Genomic DNA, 19,792 nt, shown 5'->3' with positions numbered 1-19,792 from the left:
AGCCACTGGCTGTAAAATCCCCTCCAACTCTGAGAAAGTCAAATCTGGAGCCAAACACCATAACTGGCTCTGTAATGCACTGGGCAGAAGCCCTGGATCCCCGGATCTGGAGCTGAGTTGTGTCTGGAGCTCACTGTATCCATTCGGCCCAGGGCACTCTCACTTCGGGTGGTTATACATAACCAGGGAGCTCTGGCTAGTTCACTAGGAGCTCTTCCAAACCACCACCCCTGCATGGGCCTGGCGCTAACGTCATCTCTTCGGCTCCCCTGTGTGAAGGCTGGCACCCCAGGCACTTTCCTCTCAGCATTATTAGTTCTAGAAGCCGTACAGCTGGGAGCTATTCACCCTGAGTCTCAGCAAGACCCGCTGCCCTTTGAAGCACACACTCCCATGAGCCCTGCCTACGCTGGCATCCCACGGCTGCTGGCCTGGCTGTGCAGGTGCTGTATTCGGGGTGTGACAGACAGGGCTGGGAGGGTGTGGTACAGTCGGGAGGTGAAATTCCCCTGAGTCACCGTGGAGATGTCGAGTGCTGTCACGGGACAGGACGGAGCTCGGGAAGGGAGCTGATACTGGCTGGGACTTGCTTCTGCAGAGCCCATTGAAACTGTCTGCCCATCAGTGACGGGATATCCTAGCCTGGGGCTGCTGCAGACATTTCTCCCACCAGCCACTGACAGCCCCGCGTGTGTCCTGGGGTGCAGGTGCTCTCAGCAGGCGAGAGGGAGGAAGGTCTGGCCCAGCTGTTGTTTTCTCACCGCCCTGAGAGGGAAGCATCCTCTCTGGCAAGTGACTGTGTGTCAGTGCACTTCTCCAGAGACACGGACGGACCCCCAGAGCGCGCTGCTCCGCTAGTGTGACTTGGGAAGGGGACAAGACCTTTTCAGGGAACGCTGGGGGTCTCCTCCCACTGGAGAGAGGCTTGGAGAACACCTGCCATGTGGCGTAATCTGGCCCATTTCACAGGCTTGTCCTTCAGAAATACATGGCTGAGCCCCCAGAATAAGAGTCGCTTTGGGCATGGGTGAGTTAGCAGCCTCCAGGGAGTGAAATCTAGGGGAGGCAGGGAAAACGTCCCCACCCTCCCTTCCACGTTGGTGGCAGAGGGCTTCCGTCCGTCTGTCCGTCCATCCTCAGCAATGCCCTCCCCACGCCACCTGCATCCCACGCCCCCCGGCAGCACAGAGCTGTGCCAGCCCTGGGTAGGCGAGGCTTCCTGGGTCAGAGTTAAATTGCCCCTGCATTCAGTGGAGCTGCACTCATGCACCCAGCTCAGGCCGTGTCCCCCTGGCCAGCATTGCCACTTGGTTGCAGGGTCTGGTTGTGGGTCCAGGCCAGCAGCAGCCTGAAAGAACCACCATGCCCCCAGGATTTCTTACAGCAAGCGCCTCCTGGCAATTCTCTTCCTCCTGCCTGGAGAACTGGGCATCCAGAGTGGTCAGCGGGTGGGAGGTAGGAGAGGGGAGAGGCAGCGGTGACAGAGACGGAGGGGGGCAGTGCCCAGGAGGAGGAAGACAGCGAGGCACAGACAGAATGAGGGTGAGAGGCGGACCCGATGCAGGCCTGCAGCGAGCCATGGCTAGCTAGGAGTAACACTGCCTATTGCACACCTCGATCCAGCCCCAGGCTCCCGGCTCTGCAGATGGCAAGATCCTGGAGCCGCGCGGGCACATCGGAGGTGGGGGCTGTTGTGACACGATGATGGGTTCCCACTGGAACGTGACTGCAGAGCACAGACACCTCGTTCGCTTTCCAAGCAGGGGCCAATTATCTCATTTCCACGCAGCTCAGCACCGCGCTTTCTGCTGCACCAAAGGAACAAAGAATTAAGTGCAATTAAGCGGTGGGAAATCCAGCCCGGCAGGCAGAAGGCAGCCAGCGTGATGCGACGGCGGCGCACGGCACCGCTGTGAAAAAGCTGATGACACAGACGTGTTCTGTGCGTCATCCGGTCAGAAATCAGCCCCTTCTTCTTCGTGCAGCCATGGGCACAGGGCGCAGGCTTCCAGGTCCACCGCAGCTCTGCGGTACGCAAGGCACCGCTCCCTGTCCCACGCCTTGCTCACTGACGCTGGACCGGCCCAGCCCCTCTGTTCATTCAAAGGATTGCAGGCCTCACGTGCAAGCTGCTCCCCTCTGTCTGCGGAGTCCCCCCCCGCAGCAGAGATTTCTCCTGGGCGAAGGGGCCCGCGTCAGAACCTTGGGTCAGCACACGTCCCGTTCACACACAAGTCCCGGGCTTGGAACAGGGGAGGTGGGTCTGCTGGGATGCGGCCCTGGCCTGCGTGGGTTGGTGGTGTCGTGTGCTGGAACCAACCTGTCGCTGGCCGAGCCCCCTTGGTCTGACTCAGTAGCACGCTGGCTGAGCCCCTGGCTGACCAGGCTCCTCTCTGCCCTTCCTTGCCCAGCCTGAACCTGAGCAACAGCGACATCCTGACCATCTACGACGGGGACGAGCTCACAGCCCGCATCCTGGGGCAGTACGTCGGCAGCAGTGGCCCTCAGAAGCTCTACTCCTCCACCCCCGACCTCACCATCCAGTTCCACTCCGACCCCGCTGGCCTCATCTTCGGCAAGGGGCAGGGGTTCATCATGAACTACATAGGTAGGTGAGCCACCTGCCCCAGCTCTCGGCCCTCTCTGGCTACTGCCCCTGGACTTCTGCCAGCCCTGCAGGGCCCACCCGCCAGGGCTGGCTCAGACAGTGCTGCCCAAGGGGGACAGGGGAAAGGCCAGTGGGATGCTCGCTGCGCCCGCGCCCATGTCTCAGGATAGGCAGCGGGAGGTGCTTGGTGCTGACTGACGGCTCCGTGGGGATAACCCGGCCCCTTGGCTTTAGCTGGGCAGGTCACCCAGTCCCACCTGGGTACAGAATCACCCCCTTGTGCCTCCCACTTCCCCCACGCACGGCTGGTCCATGCACGCTGCACCGGGTGAGGTGCGCTAGCGTGGCTGTAGGATGCTTGGGATGGGCTCATCCGCTGGTCCCTCAGCACTGACCCAGCGTGGCACTGGGCTACCCAGTGCATTGTGTGCATTGCATCCAGAGCCCAGCATGCGCACACAGAGCGCCCGGCGTGCACACACCCAGAGCACACAGTGTGCACACACACCCCCAGAACGCACTGCTTGCACACATACACACGCACACAGAGCGCCCAGCGTGCACACACCCAGAGCACACAGTGCACACACACACACCCCCAGAATGCACTGCTTGCACACATACACACACACACACAGAGCGCCAAGCATGCACACACACACACACAGAGCGCCCAGCGTGCACACTCCCAGAGCACACAGTGCACACACACACACCCAGAACGCACGGTGTGCACACACACACACACAGCGCACTGCTTGCACACACACACCCAGAACGCACGGTGTGCACATGCCAGAACGCACTGCTTGCACAGACACACACAGAGCACCCGGCATGCACACACCTAGCGCGCACTGCTTGCACACACACACACCTAGCGCGCACTGCTTGCACACACACACACACACAGCGTGCACACACACCCAGAGCAACACACGTCAGCTGGAGCTGTGGGTGCTCAGCGCCCCTGAGAATCAGGCCCTGCGCTGACATAGCACTGGAGTGGGGCAAAGGGGCTCAGGGTCCAGGGAAGCTGGGGGGGGAAACAACTTCCTGCTCCTGAGGGGAGCGCCCCACCTCTCCCTGGCTGGGGAAGCAGGGCTCCCCCTTCTCCTCAGCTGGTGCAGTGAGAGCTCCACCTTCTGGTGCAAGCCCCTGTCATCCCTGGCCTGGCCCAACACCCGCCAGCACAGGGCAGGGATGCGTCCAGGTGCGCCTGGATGCTGCTGTCTAGGTCTCCGGGCTCGTTACAGCCTCCTCGCCAGCCCCGGCAACCAGACACACCTGGAACAAAGCCCTTCCCTAGAGCCAGCTCCCAGCTCCGGGACGGTTTGGCTCTGCAGCTGGAATGGCCTGGGCCCACCTCTACAGTAGACACGGGACTGCCGAATTCAGGCAGCGTGTATCTGAGGAGAAGGGCCAGAGCTCGAAAGGGCACTGAGTCCCCAGGGGCCGTCTGCAGGGCCTGCCGTCTGAGCCCGTGCCTCACGTGCCTTGCCTGCACGCTTCTTTCTGGGATCTTTCCCCCTCAGCGCTGCAGGCGCCTGTTACGCAGCCCGAGAATAAGATGCAGAGCAGGTCACCGGTGACCATTTCTGCAGGGCCCCTTCCGTAAAGCACCGCGCTGCATCTGTTGCCATGGTGATCGGTGGATGAGTGTTTTAAAGTCACAGCCCTTAGAAACGTAGGGGGCAGGAAATAATACGCTGGAGCAAATTAGCCCTGAACTGTAAGTACTGTGCACAGACATGGCCGCTTTCACAGGATACGTTAAAAATCAGATCCTTCGGGATCCAACGCCTGCCACTGGCTTCTGCTAAAACGATTCTGATGCTGACAAAATCGAGGCAAACGTAGCAGGTGACGTTGGTTAGACAGGAATTCCCCGTGGCTGGCCCAGGGCATTGTACTGCCCAGCTTTTGGGGATCTGGGCCCAGGAGGATATTTAAATGCCTCGTTAATACTGGGACAGATTTCGTATCTAACCCGAATGGAACCTGGTTTGTGCTGAATACACTGTGCTGTGACACTCCCACTTCAGACTCTGATGTCGGCTGCATGGCACCAGCACAGCCAGTGCTAGCAAACAGGCGACCGTCTGTTTTCACACTCAGAGCTGGAAGGGTTTCAAGACATCAGCTTCTCTTTGTAAACCAAATAACCCCTCGCCTGCACGCTGTGCAGTGCCTACAAAGCTCAGTCACACACACCGCATAACCCCCGGGGATGAGGAAGAAAGCAAGCAGGCCGGGGGGTGACACGTGCAGATTAAGTATTAGCCAGCTTCCTTCTGTGGCTACAGAGGTGTCCAGGAACGACTCGTGTTCAGACCTGCCTGAAATTCAGAACGGGTGGAAGACCACGTCGCACACGGCGCTAGTTAGAGGGGCCAGGATTACCTACCAGTGTGATCCAGGCTATGACATCGTAGGAAGTGACACCCTCACCTGTCAGTGGGACCTCGCCTGGAGCAGCGACCCGCCGTTTTGTGAAAAAAGTAAGATAACAACCCCCCGACAGCCTCCCCACACTGCTTAGTATTGCTGGGCCCATGCACACGGCCAGCCTGGTCCCAGGGGAGTCTGTCCTCTGACGTCTCTGCACGCTGGACCAGCCCCATGTATTGTTCAGGGTGCATGTGAAATGGGACTTGTCTGTGCTAAGCACAGTGTGGATAAAGCGTTCTCCAACCGCCTTCATGTAACTTTCCCAATGGACTCCGCACCAGGTCCCTAGCTGAGCCACGACTCTGTTTATCTGCCCCCACTGCTTGCCTTGTTTCGCGGCTTGTCCTCTGTCACATGCCAGTGAGGAGTTACAGAACCTGTTTGTCTCCAGTTATGTACTGCACGGACCCTGGGGAAGTGGACCACTCCACCCGGTTAATTTCTGATCCAGAGTTGCTGGTTGGAACCACCATTCAATACACGTGTAACCCAGGCTTTGTACTGGAAGGAAGTTCCCTTCTGACATGTTACAGCCGTGAAACAGGAACTCCAATCTGGACATCCAGGCTGCCCCACTGTGTCTGTAAGTAGGGTTCAGTTCTCTATGGTGTTTCAATCATTTCTCCTCTGGCGCCTGCAGTTTTGCTTTGTTCCTTGTTATCTGAATTGATTTGCAAGTTTCCCATTGAAAATTCAGAGCCTCCTTGACCAAGCAGAGAATGTGCCCAGCGTTCCAGTGTAATAAGCTGGGACACGGCAGACCGTCCATTCTGTAAGTACCAGACACACTGAGTCAGGTGACAGAAAGAATGGTTCCTGTTCCTTCACCTCCCGTTTCCTCCAGGCTCTCCCCGCTGCAGCCACAAATGCTGTAGACTAGACCAGCGCTGGTCCCTGGGATCTCCCTGACACGGTTTAGGAAGGCATCCCGCCCTACACACCAGAAATTAAAAGCCGTTAATAACAATTCAGATAACCCGGGCCTAGAGTGAGATAATAAGTAAGAGCGCGTTAAAGAGGCTGACGTGCAGCCGTGTAATAGCAATGCCACGGATAGCTGGTCCCCATGCAGTAGCAGAGCAGGCAGGCCCTGCTGCTGAACTTGGTCTGTAGGTTTTTGTTCTGTGGCATCTCATCTCATTTGCAGGAGCTGTGTTCTCACCTGGAGACGTGTGTCATCCCATCTCCTTGCAGGGATGCAACCAGCCCCTGACACTGCCTGCAAATGGGTTAATATACTGCCATAGCATAAGGCAACGCTGACTAGTGCAGGGAAGGTGAAGAAACACCGCCTCTTACCTGCTCAGCAGAAGCGTTCATTTAACTCCCAGCTCCTGATCTAAAGCAAAGGCCACCCAAGCTGTACACCCGCTGTTATCATCAGCAAAGCTGGGCAAAACCCAATAATCCTTTCTCTTTCCGCTCGCTGTCTCTCACGCCTGCTCCTTGCAGGGACCAGCATCAGCTGCCTCCCTCGCCCTGCAGAATGCCACCTTGGTCCTGGCTGAACCCCCGTCTGTTACCAGAGTTTGCTGAGTTGTTTTAAGTAGCTTCAGCTCCCCACATCATCCTCTGGGCAGAGGCAAGACTCTGGCCCACTTGCCTGCTGAGACGCTTGGGCGTTCTCCAAAGGCTGCGCAGGTGGGGTTAGAGATCACCAGGCTCATCGCTCCACAGGGGCTGGAGGCCAGACTCTGCAGCCAGTCTGTATCTGCTCTGAGCAGGCCCGGCCTGTAGACAGAGGCCCCTATTCTCTGACATGCCTGTGTCCTGCCTTGGCATTTCCGCTGAGTTGCCACTTCCTGCAACCGTTGTTTGGTTCAGGATTGCTGTGCTTGCGCTGTTCTGAGATCCAGGAATTCGCTCATAGCCAGTCAGAGGAAAGCAGCGCAGCACTGGGAAGTCACAGCTCCGCTGGCCAGCGCTCTCTGCTGCCTTATTTCCCGTGTGTTCTGAACTGGAGGAGGGGTTTTGTCTTAAGTCTCCCTCTCTTCTTTCCATATCTGGTGCCGGGACAGAGAATAGCGAGGCTGTTCTCACCAAAGCTATTTTCCTAGGGGAATGAGTCTCTCCCCAGCTCTGGGGTGTGTCTCTACTTTTATGGTGATGTGACTGTATAACACCAATGTGGTTGTAGCTGTGTCTCTTCCAGGACATTAACGAGACAGGGTGGGTGAGACAGGGAATATCTTTCAGCGGACCACCTTCTGCTGGTGAATGCCAGAGCATTCAAGGGAGCAAAGCACAGAGTTCACCTGCTTAGACACTTAATGTGCCAGGCTATTACCTGACAAGCTGCTCCTCTTTAACCAAATCTACTTGGTGCAGGTGAGGAGAAATAAATCCAGCAATTACCATGGCTGTCGCTTAGCTCCCCAGAGCACTGGGCCAACAACGAGGTAAAAGTTCGGGGCAGACAGACAATGCACGACTCACACTGGGGTGCCTTTCTTTTTAGCTGAAGAGTCCCTTGCCTGTGACAATCCAGGACTACCTGAGAATGGCTACCAAATACTCTACAAACGACTTTACTTGCCAGGCGAATCCCTGACCTTTATGTGCTACGAAGGCTTTGAGCTAATGGGCGAGGTTACCATCAAATGCATCCTGGGCCAGCCCTCCCATTGGAGTGGACCCCTGCCCATCTGCAAAGGTAAGTCAGCTGGAAAACAAAGACCCAGTTTGGGAAGGGGCTGGGAGGATTTTGCAGCTGTCCTCAGCTAGTTCCAGTCATGCCAGAGAAGTAACTTTGAGCAGCATCCTGGAGATTTATCCCCATTCTCACTGCCGCTGGATGGCAGCAGAGCATGCCTTGGTCACTGCTGATGCAGCTCCCTCCATAAGAGCTTCCCCATCAGCTCTGAACACAGAAGGCTCGCTGGCTATACCCCAGGCTCTCCAAAGCACTGGCGTAGCCAGGTTTCTGACCGAGGGTAGCAGAGATTTTGGCTGTTGTTATGGATCTATCTTTACGAGGTTCTGCTCACCCTGGGGAGGGAATCCATCTTAAGTGAACTCTGTTGGAAGCGGCTAACCTGCAGCAATTGCCTAGCAGGTGTGCAGACAGGGCTGCGGGAAACAGGAATGGTTCCGTTTCCAGAGGAGTCTGGACTCTGCCCCCAGTCCTGTGAACGCTGTTCTTGCCTTTAACATCTCTCTGTGCCACTGGGATTCTGCCTTTGGTCACTAGTGGATGACAGTGGCCATGAACCTTGGCCCAGAGGAAGCCCTGCTTGATTCACTGGCCAGTTTTTAGTTTCAGTCTATTTCCTGGATACAAGGAGGAGCCTCCTGGTAATACTTTAAACGGCAGGGAACCACTTAATTTCTTGTTAACTGCACAGCAGCAGTGTCCCTGGAACAGCAGAGTATTTCCAGATTGCTTAGGGAAGGATAATGTAACTCTCCTGGACCCCACTTCGCTTTGCAGCTGATGTGTCCGGTCATTATATGGTGTTTGCTATAAGACCAGTCCTAAAATACCGTGACTGGGTGCAGAAAGTCCAAAACACCTAAGAGCTCCGTGTTTGAGCAGCATGGTTTGGGGTCCCTGGAGGGAAGCAGAAACCCCAGACTGGGGGACTCCCCATGTCCACACATTGATGGAAGAGATCTCCAGGGTGTGTCACTGCGGAAGGCAGGAGCAGGGGTGTGTGGGGCACGGCCAGTGGGTGTGAATGGAGGGAGAGTTGAGAAGGATATACAGACACTCGCTTGGAAGCCCACCAGAAATGTATTTCCCCTCACTCCTAAAACAAGGACTAGGGGACATTCAGTGCAGTTGAAAGGTGGCAAATTTAAAACTGATGCAAGGAAATCTCCTTTTACACCCCGTCACTGTCACAAGATGCCATCAAAGCCAAGAGCAGAGCAGGATTCAAGGAAGGAACAGCCACTGACAGGGATCATGAGAGCACCCACAGTTATACTAAACGGGGCTGAAAATATTAACGAAGGTTATAAACTCTCATGCTCAGGGCATAAGGCGAATGCTAGCTGACGGGGTAGAAGGAAATGTCCCCAAAGGGCAGGGTTATTCCCTAGTCACCTGCTATGGGGTTTCTGGCACCTTTCTCTGGAGCATTTGAAACAAGCCGCTCTTGGAGAAAAGAGCAGCTGAGCTGGCTCATCAGACATTGCTATGAGAGTGCCCAGAGGCCTTCCCCTGACGGAGGAGATCCAGTGGGTTTACTTGTGCTGCTAGGAATGTCCTTCTGGCTTGTTCTAATTTCTGGCCTGGGGCACTAGTGTTTTCATAAAGAGGGAAACCAGTAAATCCACCCACGGTAAATAGCAGGGACACTTTTCATGTTTCACACAGGGCTGCCTGCCCCAGGACCATCTCTAACCCTGCCAACAATTCCCAATTTCTCTTGCAGTGAATCAGGACAGTTTTGAACACGCTTTAGAAGGTGAGTGAAATGCATTTGCTGGAAAATCCCAGTCAGACAGACCCCATCATCTGGCATCTTTCTCTGCAGAGCGCAGCTCCTGCATTTGGTCGGCCGATGCAAACAAATTTGCAACAAGTATCCATTGCAGCCTTGGCATTGCTCCTCGGTTCAGAAGTTAGAGACTGTGCAGCGTGGCTGGGCTGACTGCTCTACACGTGGGGCTGTCACGTGCCTCAGAAACCTTCCAGTCATATGCCCTCAGTGCATGACTCTTAAGAGGGATGGAGTAGTAGTATCTGGGGAGGTCCCTGAGTACTCGTGGTACCCACTGGGGCCTTGAGCTGGGACCATTGGACAGAAATTGCATTCCAGACAATAAAATCTCTCTTTCCCCTGTCTGTCTCCTGCAGGGCCCTTCAGGGCCCCTCTTTGTCCTCCCAGCTGATAGTGGGACATCAGACAATAGAAGGGGTTGGTTTGGGCTTGTTAAGAAACCTGCATCAAACAGGCATCATTCTGCACCTGGCCATAGGAGCATAGGAGAGAAGCCGAGCCGAGCGGAGGGAAATCTCCAATGTTTGGCACAGGGGAATGGAATGACTATTGTGTTTTCAGTAGCAGAAGCTGCCGCAGAGACATCGCTCGAAGGGGGAAACATGGCGTTAGCCATATTCATCCCGGTGCTGATCATCTCGCTGCTGCTGGGGGGCGCGTACGTGTACATCACAAGGTAGGGACCCACCTGGAACAACCACACTGGGCACTTCTCCAGGGCCTGTCAGCCGGGGATCTCTGAGCGCTTGGCGAAGAGCGGCCAAAAACCCTCTGAAGGCCCGACTCCCAGGAGAGCGAGCACCCGTGGGTGCTGGGGGTGCCCGGCCCCTCTGATCACCCAGCCATTACCTCGCTGTATTTGCAGCCGGCAGTGAGTGAGCTTGGTGCTGAGCAGTGAATGCAGGAGGGAAGCAAAGAGGATGGGCGATGTGGGAGGGTTTGCCTGGTGCATGTCCCCAGGCGACTTCATGGTCTCCACCACTGCTCATGCCTGAGCTGCTGGGTTCTGCGTTGTCCCGATGCAGCGAGGTGACGTCTCTCTCTTGCTTCTGTTTCCCTCAGATGTCGGTCCTATTCCAGCCTGCGCTTGCCCCTCATGTACTCCCACCCGTACAGCCAGATCACAGGAGAGACAGAGTTTGACAACCCCATTTATGAGACAGGGGTGAGTTGGCCTTTGGGTGCCTCAGTTCTCTCCGTCCGTACGTTACGGTAAACGAAAGCGAGGGCTTCATTTCACTGGGGGCCGAACGCAGCTGCCGCAGACTCACAGCACATGGGAAGGTCACTGACCCCCCTGCTGGACCCTAGTGAGATCACGTCTGTGCTTCTTATCTCCCAGGGTGTGCAAATGATGCAGTGGGTCACACAGAAAATCAGTCTTTAAGGGAATTGCAACGGCACCAGCATTTCTACCCCACCCTGGGGAAAGGGTGAGCCAGCAAATCAGAGCAGGGCAAAGGGGCATGCTCTGGAGATTAGCCAAGGAGGCTTTGGCAGAGGTTGCCCTGCTCCTGTCTCTTTTCTCACCACAAGTCCGTGGAGACATTCTCGTGGTCAAACACTCTGTGCAGATTATCTCCAGTGTCTGTCCACTCCCCTGCTGACGCTTGCGGCTCAGCATTCACAACAGCGGACAACCTTAGCTCCCTCAGCCGAGGGGGGGAAGAGAGATGGTGTCTTCTCCCTGATCGCGCTCTCCTGTGTCCCCCACCCCTCCCCAAGCACATCCCTCCTGTGCCTTTCCTACCTGCTGGGCAGATGGGTTAATTAGCCTTGTCGCTCTCTCCAGTCCATCCCCAACCTGTCCGGCCCAGCTTTGCCCCTCAGACGATGGACCTGGTGACGCAGTGCTCGCAGCCCCGGGTTCTGTCCCAGGGGCCCGGCAAAGGAAGCTGCAGAGGGCAGAGGAAGCCACTTGGAAATGATGAGGAACCTGGTGCAGCGGGGCTGCTTGGCTTGGAGAGCTGGGGAGGGGAAGCCGCTCTGCCATCGAATGGAGCCGCAGGGAGACCTGCAAGCCTCCCGCGCAGTGTGTGTGTGTGTGTGTGTGTGTGTGTGTGTGTGTGTGTGTGTGTGTGTGTGTGTGTGTGTGTGTGTGTGTGTGTGTGTGTGTGTGTGTGTGTGTGTGATCCAGGGACTGTGCAAGCCACTGGGACAGGATGGCACCACATGGCCTCACGCCAGGAGAGAGGGGCTCCCAGCGGTTCCACTCAGTGCAGCATCCCCTGCCCCTCTCCCTGCCCTCCTGGCAGCTGCTGGGCTCCCTCTCCTGCCCCTTTGGTGTGTGTCTCCGCCAGGTGCAGCTAGGACCCCTGACCTGCTCGGCTGAGGTGTAAGGCGGGGATGTGAGTGGATCTAAGGGTCTGCGTTGGGGAGGCAGGTGCAGCCGTTACACTGAGCTAGTCTCCCCCAAGGTGTCTCTGAGCTAAGCCCGGTGCCTGGGGAAACCACTGGGCCTGGTGGGCGTGCGGCGACCTCCTGCAGTGGTTTCTAACCTCTCCCGCGGAGAGTGCCGGACCCTGCCAGGTGCTGAGCACCCCCAGCTCCCGCTATGTGGCAGGGAAGTGGGGTGAGAGTTGAGGGCACTCAGCATGGCTCATGACTAAACTCTTAGCTCCGTGTTGGCGCTACGGACTTGTCTGGGCAGACAGGCGTGTGTGTGTGTGTGTGTGTGTGTGTGTGTGTGTGTGTGTGTGTGTGTGTGTGTGTGTGTGTGTGTGTGTGTGTGTGTGTGTGTGTGTGTGTGTGTGTGTGTGTGTGTGTGTGTGAGAGTGAGTGTCGGGGTGCCTGAGAAATAAGGCAGTGCCTTGCTGTGTGTTAGCTCTTTCAGTGTCGCCAACTCTCCATTTCACTGTGAGCCTCACAACATTTGGTATTTGACTTAGAGCCCCAGCCCCCAAAAGCAACAGCTTACAGCAGGCTCTCGGGGTGCATTTTACAACACCTGTTTCCAGCCCCCGTGGTTGAGAAGGAAAGCTGGAAAATGTGAGCCAAGGGTGACCCAAAGACTCAGAAAGCAGAAAGCGAGTAAAGGACCCCAAATGTATTATTTGGTTAAATCTCATGATATTTAAACCGATCTCATGATTTTGGGGACCTGGTTTATGATTTCTGAATGTCTGGGGCTGGCCATATTGTTGGCTCCATGAGCAAATTGTAACAAATCTGTCCAGAAACGGTTCTAGTTAAATTGACAAAGCCCTCTTGCATGGGCACTCTTCAGTGGAAATCAAAGGTAGACACCAAGGGCTTTGAACCCTTTAACTACATCTGTTTCTAAACCAATTTAATGACATCAAGAGCATTTTCTTGTGTTGACAAGGCCTAGCTGTCACCTGGGTCTGACCTCACGCAGACCAGGCCTGATTAATCAGGGTGGAAACCCAGCCATTCCTTTAAAAGCGTTTTTTCTTCTTTTTAGGAAACAAGAGAATACGAAGTTTCAATATAAAGACAACGATACGAGAGTCTCCAAATGTGAACTTAATTCACTCTAATAGAACTTCCTCAGTAACTAATCCAGAGACCATGTGGAGTTTAATTGGAATCCTGGACCTACTGTTGTCTTTCCTTTTGCCTCTTTATTGATGATTTCACTGTTTTCTTCACTGTATTTATTCTATTTAACTTGAGATAGATGTGTTCCAAGTGTTACCGGCAGGCTCTGCTCCACTTCCTGGGTGTACGCAGAACTTGGAGGACCAGTGCAGAGGTACCACTCCACACATGAGGATGGGGAGGCGCCGGGATCAGCTGGCCCCATCCCTCTGCAGTGACACAGTCTCCAACTCTGCACCGGCCACACGCAAAGGGATTTGAAGGTTTTTGTGTTGTTAAAAATTAAAATGTCTCCATGCAAGAGCCTGCAGTTAACTGCCAAGAGCTGGCTTAGAGACAGAGTATGACTCCTTGGTATTATTCACAGAGAGTCTTTATGGGCACTCTCCTAGGCCAGACATTTCCGGTTCTCCTAGAGTTTGATCAGGAATCAGTCAGTAGGGAGAGCAGTCCCTCTCCTGGGGCCCATCTCAGGAAAGTTGCCAGACAGGTCCAGAGCAACGCACTCGGGGGGCTGGGGAGAAAGGGGAAGCAGTGGCCAAACAAGCAAGTTACATGCCACTTGCTTTGCCCAATTTGTTTTTAATTCTGGAGAGGCACATACAAGACCTGGCGAGCTGTTGCGAAGAAGCAGTAACATGTGCAACCAGTAATTGCTGAGCACATCAACCCCAGTCTCAATGACCTTGGCAGCATTGTAAGGGGACATGGGTAAAATCTTCTAGGGCAGTGTTTCCACTACCCTGGGAACAAAGAGGCTGGCATGTCTTCTGCTCACTCCTATTATTGCTCTTTAACATCTACTGTGACCATTGCAAGGAAAATCCAAGTCTCTCTCGAAGTCTGAGTTCACCTTTTGCCCACTTTACAGTAAGTATCTCAGGGTAATAATGATGGAATACAGGATCCTATCACGTTCTCTGGTTAATTTTGTAGCATTTGCCCTCATGCAACTGGAAGAGTCCACTGTTCTTCTGGACTAGCTGCTCTGGAGAGGGCAGGTGGGTGATTAGTTAGCCACACCTCATCTTAGGAAGAGCCAATCAGTCCTTCCTCCCCATCGCCCCGGAGCACGCCAAACCAGCAAGAGTGCATTTGATCGGATCTCAGCAGCATGGGATGACTTTATGGCAGCAACCAAACCATCATGTTCCTGTCATTCCAAACCCATTCCAGGGCAAGAACAGGACATCACCTAGATTTGCGCTTCGCTTGCGAGTCAGGCATTGGGCAAACCCCACCTGGAGGTGAGAGAATAGACTAGTGGGGTGAGTGTAGGGAGGAAAGTCAGGTAGCCAGCATGCCTGAATTGTGGCATAGGAGATCAGTCACTGAAGGAACACAGCAGGCAAAATAGAGCCCTTAGTAGCCATTTCTGTCTTGATCTAACCCTGTGACAACTGGAGATCAAACACCACATTCACATTCGTTGGTTCTGGAGAATAATGTATTCGCATTTAACAAACCAAACCAAATGCTCAAAGGTTTTCTTTCCATGGAAATATAAAGATTCAGAAAAGGTTCCATCGAGTGAGTTACCAATACCTCTCTTCACAAAACTGGCCAGCAAACAGGACCGTTCCTGCTACCATTGGCGGGACAGCGACATTGTTGATGTTTCTTTGGTTGCTGGTGTCTTTCTTCTGTCTTTGTAGAATGGCAATTGTACCCCTGACAATGTTTTCAAGTCTGTTTTAGTTCAGAGAAGGCTAGTGCATCTCTGCAGTTGTACGACTGAGACATTCGATTCTTTTTTTTCCTTTGAAAAAAACAAACAGCTGAATGTGTATTTGTAATTTGTAAAGGTTAAAAAAAAAAAAGAAAAACAAAAAAAAGTGCCAAAAATGTATCGGGCATTTCATTTCTGTTCATACCTGTCTGTTTTTATAAGAACAATGTGAAAATTGTTGGGATTAAATATTTTTGAACATGATACAGTACTTCCGTGGGAAGCTCTAGAATTTAGTGTAACCTTAATACAACTTGTACTATATTTTTTAATGATTGAAACTCAGTGTGAGAGCTTTGAGCCACACAATATGCCTGTGATGCAGCCATGCTGCATACATTTCAGCTCCATCTGCCATGTGCTCAGCAAATCTCCATAGTTACACACACTTCAGGTTCGACACAGCCCTCTTGCATTGTCACATTCTTGAATGAGTCTCATCTGAAATGAGTGAATGGTGCAGAAAATTCCCCCTGTGAGGATAGCTGTGGTGGGTCCATCTCACAGTACTTCAGCTGTGAGGCTTTTCTCTAGAATATGGACACAGGTTAGCTCCGGCTGAACTGCAGCGTGCAAGCTGGGTGGCTCTCGGGTGCACCGGAGGGCTAGATACTGGACCCTCAGAAGTCAATGGGATGAGATTTGGCTCGCTGTTTTCTCCAAAGCCTAGCCAGCCCAAATGCGTCTCTAGTTTCCTTTAGATTTGGTTTTACAGACTATTGAGCTGCAAATCTCTTCATTTCCCCCTGGAAAGAAATACAGGAACAACGGCTCTCTCCCAGCCCCTTCACTTTTCACTCTTCAACGTCTTGAGCTCCTGTGTATTGCAACACTATCAGGGCAATATGCTGCTCTCTTTAGAACACGCCTGCTATGCTACATACATTCCCAGCCTCAGGTCAGGCCGACAAAGTGCAGGTGACCTGGAATGGACGTGATCCCTTATTTGGTTACTATTTCCTTTGTATGCAGATATAAATGTGATAGGGTGGAGAGGTGGCAGGCCTCACGGCAGCTCATTTTAAAATACCTTCCCTTGTCTCCTGCTGTATTACTTTAGTGCATCATGTAGCGTGTTAAACCAAGCCAGGGAAGCAAAGGGATCCAATCAGCTGTGTCTGTTTTCTGGGGCACAGGCCCTCTTCATTGGTGGGCTGGGCTCATCTAGATGCAGTGTCCATTGGCTGAAGAATAGGGAGAAATTTCAGCCCTGCAGGAAACAGGCCCTACTCTGCTTCCTGGGCTGGTTTGGATGTGGGTCTCTTACTGGTGGTGCCATTAACTAAGAGGCATTTGCGCTTTGTCCCAGGGCAGAAGGAAAGCAAGTGGGAAATGAGCGAAATGCCTTTGCCTTATTCATGGATGAAAACAACAGACCTTCCCTGGGCCCCTCGCTACCATTTCTGTTAACATCAAACGTCCTGCCCCATCGGGCAGGGAGACATCCTTCAGCCGTGGAGACAGGCGCTCTCGCTGAGTCAGTATGGACAAGACCATCCAACCCCGTGGGATCAGAAATTTGCACTAGACCTGGCAGAGTCCAGGACTTTCTCCTCAGTTGAGCTATGACTCTGGTGTGGGTGCAGATCTCAGAACACCTGCTGATGGATGGAGCGCGTACGCCACAAGTTTTGGGCTTCCTCCGTCAGGACGCTGTTAGTTTCCAGACTCTGTCTGAACTTACAAGATAGAGATCCCTGACTGGGAACAATGCCAAGGAGTCACACTGTAGAAGACTCCACGAGAAGAGTAGGAGAGTCAGTGGAGATAAAGGAAAAAGTCTGTCCTGAGGAGTAAGCATTCAGTGCAGCTGTTCTCCTAAGGGCAGAATGATGTAGGACACTCTGCCCGCCTGCTCCAACATCTGGCCAAGTCAGTGGAAAGACTCCCACCAACTTCAAAGGGTTTTCCAGCAGGCCCTTAAAGCATAACGTTGCCTACGGAGGGCTAGCAAAGTGTCTCAGGCAAATTCCACCCGTCTCAATGTTTTTGCTGTAGTCTCATTCTTCCTCACGTCGTATGTTTGCAGTTTCAAAAGCAAAACCCAGTGTGGGGCTGGATGGAAAAATGAAAACATTTTCATATTTAAGTTTTGTTGTTCTTGATCTGGGGGCTTGAAAGGGAGAAGAGGGGCACATGCAGAACAGGGGAGCTCTGATACACAGCTCATAACGCTCCCTGTTGACCAGCAGGGACAGTCCGAACTGCGCCACAGGTTTGCCTACTGTTGTGTGTCCTTGCGTACATCTTTACAAGTGGTTTGCATGCAGTACAGCTGCATCACGGCTATTCACCTGCATTCGATGCCTCCTGTCCTTGTTTCTTTCCTCCCAGCAGTCAGAATATACTATTTTTGTTCACATGAACAATAACGGATTTGTAGGGCGACATAAATGTATATTTTTCATGCAATTTTCTTGAAGATAAAATACAATTTCTTAAATCTTATTCTTAAATCTGAGTATGGCTGAACTTACTGTGTTAAGAGACGCATTCTGGCAGCAGTAACTCTCCCACCATATTAATGTACAAACACCCTTTAGCTCTGTCTGTGGTATGTACCCCGAATGCAATAAATTCCTCATTTTGCGTCAGGTCTGATCTCTCCTCATTTATACAGCTGTTGAGAATAACCATTTGCCCTTCTCATGCCTCTTTTCTCTGAGGATCTCAATGAATATTAATGAATTGAGACTTACAACCCCTGAGAAGTAGATACGTTAGTAGCCTTTGCTTTACAAATAGGGAAACTAAGGAGCTGTTAATGCATGTTACTCCAGATCACTCAGCTGGGAACAGACTTAGGTGACCTGTCTCCTGGTTCCAGGCTCTGATAAGTAGACACTGGAATCCATCCTATAGCTTCTAATAAGTGTGGAGGCTAGGCATGTTGTCACTGCTTTTGTAAGCTGGTGTTCTATGCCTTCTTTATTGTCTTCTGGTTTCCAGGTTTGGTAAAACTAATCAGCCCTACACACTGAAAAATAATGAGCCTTGTGGGAGGCGGACCAAGACGAAAACAAGACAACTTGGCAGGCAAAATAGTGGCACGGCTGATACAGGCCTTGAGTAATAAAGAATTAAAGGCGGGTAATATAGTTAATGCCAAGCAACATGGGTTTGTGGCTAAGAGTGCTCGTCAATCTAATTTGATATCTTGTTTAATGAGATTACAAAGTTTGGCTGATAGTGTTGATGTAATAGACTTCTGTAAGGCCGAAGGGAGGTTCCTGCTGGAGGAGGGCAGTCTTCATCCCCAGTGCAGAATGCCAGTCAGCTACGCTGGTCCAAAGGATCACGCCAGCAGGTGGATCTCAATGCCCACTTCAGCTTAGAGCTGGCAGGGAGCAGCTGTGTCCCTGGCTCAGTGACACCATCAAGGGGTAATCAATGGGGCAGCAGCGTTTGGGTCCCAAGATCTAGCCAGACACACACGTCGCTCCCCCAGCAGTGGGCCAGCCAGCAGAGCTGAGCCTGGGGCTGCTACGGCTCTGACAACTAGGAGATGTGTATGTGTAGGGGGGGCTCTTGCCATAATATTTAAGCACACAGAACCCACAGGAGGGATGAGGGAACCTGGCAAGCGCTGTCCTTGCCGCCACCAGATGTCCTCAGCAGCTCCGCCTACGAGGCCCTGAGCCCTGGCCCCTTCCGCCTGCGCGAGTGCAATTCCAGGGCCCCAATTTCTGCGAGTCACTGCCGGCTGGATCCTGCCACGCTTCCCCAGGCTGAGTGGGTACCTGGCTGCGAGCCGCCGCAGTGACTGTTTCAGCCCAGGGGGTAAGGCGCTACCGAACATGGACATGGAACCAGGGGCAAGGCCGGGTCAATCAGAGGAGCTCCTTGGAGGGGAAGGGAAACTCCATCATAGCTGGAGAAGGGGTTTGGGTGTCTCCACTGCAGGGGCTTTTCCTCTTCCCCCTTCCCCGCCAGTACAGCAGCCTGGCTCGAGGCAGCCAGAATCCTGGCAGTGAGCTCTCCGTCATCCTACAGCGCCGTCTCTTCATGCTGGAGCCCAGCCCAGCCCTACAGCGCCTCAGCAGATTTTAGCTGGGAGCTTCCGCCCGAACAACAGCTGCACACGGCTGAATTCCAGCCGGTATCCCCCTGACGCCCAGACCTGGCGCTTGAGGGCAACGTCCGGAGGTGCTGATGGTGAGACAAGGGCGTGGCTGAGCAGCCGCTGCTCTCTGATGCCCAGCTCAGCAGGCGTGTGCCGCCCACGGCGTCGCTCACCCGCCTGCTGCAGAAACGCTGGCGCGTTACCTGGGGCTTCCCCCGGTTTCTGAGTGGCACTAAAACTCCTCCTGGTAATGTCACTGCCTGCGATGCCCACCCCGACCCCATGCCGCCACGCAGGCAGATCTCCCGCTGCTCCAGTGCCCTCCGTAGGGCAGTGCAGGGGGTGGGAAGGGAAGCGGTTGCTGTTATGCCTCCCTCTGCACGAAGTGCCCCAAGATATCAAAGGTAGGGAGAGAGAGAGAGAGAGAGAGAGAGAACCACGGTCACAAAAACGCAGGCCACAGGCAGTTCCTAGCGCAGCGTAGGTGCCGGCTGGCCACCCGCCTGGCTGTGTCTCTGCAGAGCCCTGAGGCTCGGCACACCGGGGAGTTCTTCATGTGCGAGGTGTAGCTTCAGCCCAGAGCAGCATCACTGGTTTGCAGCCCGCAGAGCTGCCCCCATCTGCCCCATGACTGCATGGACCAGGTGTGCGCAGGAAGGGCAGCTGTTCCTGCAGCAAACTGGGGTGCAGGTTGAGCAGGCGCTGAAGATCGACCGTCCTGCTGCCCCTGGCCGGGGAGGGTACGGAGGGCAGCAGCGTGCCTGGATCCTGCGAGGCGTGGCTGCCCCGCTTCCCGGCTGGAGCGCCGCCTGCCACTGCTGCAGTGCAGAGCAGGCACAGCCAGGGCTCCCCGGCCATGAGTTCAGATTGTCAGGCAGCTCACGTCGCCTGCCGGCTTGAATTGCCACATGAGAGCCTGTGGAGCCACTTTG

General features: G+C 53.9%; 1 protein-coding gene across 1 annotated transcript in view; it reads left to right on the top strand.

Annotated features, from left to right (window-relative positions):
* Window positions 1–15,001, top strand: part of SEZ6L (seizure related 6 homolog like) — a 119,510-nt gene extending 104,509 nt beyond the window's left edge. Inside the window, exons 10-17 of the mRNA XM_067539420.1 lie at window positions 2,412–2,608; window positions 4,915–5,109; window positions 5,451–5,642; window positions 7,518–7,712; window positions 9,439–9,471; window positions 10,069–10,183; window positions 10,570–10,672; window positions 12,932–15,001. Coding sequence (XP_067395521.1) covers window positions 2,412–2,608; window positions 4,915–5,109; window positions 5,451–5,642; window positions 7,518–7,712; window positions 9,439–9,471; window positions 10,069–10,183; window positions 10,570–10,672; window positions 12,932–12,961 — 1,060 coding nt within the window. The 3' untranslated portion in view covers window positions 12,962–15,001. The remainder of the gene's footprint in view (window positions 1–2,411; window positions 2,609–4,914; window positions 5,110–5,450; window positions 5,643–7,517; window positions 7,713–9,438; window positions 9,472–10,068; window positions 10,184–10,569; window positions 10,673–12,931) is intronic.
* The last annotated feature ends 4,791 nt before the right edge of the window (window positions 15,002–19,792 follow it).

This window comes from Emydura macquarii, unplaced genomic scaffold, assembly GCF_026122565.2.
Source record: "Emydura macquarii macquarii isolate MOO-44397 ecotype Brisbane River unplaced genomic scaffold, CSIRO-AGI_Emac_v2 contig_554, whole genome shotgun sequence".
Classification (NCBI taxonomy): Eukaryota; Metazoa; Chordata; order Testudines; family Chelidae; genus Emydura; species Emydura macquarii.
This window is presented reverse-complemented; position numbering and strand designations above follow the sequence as displayed.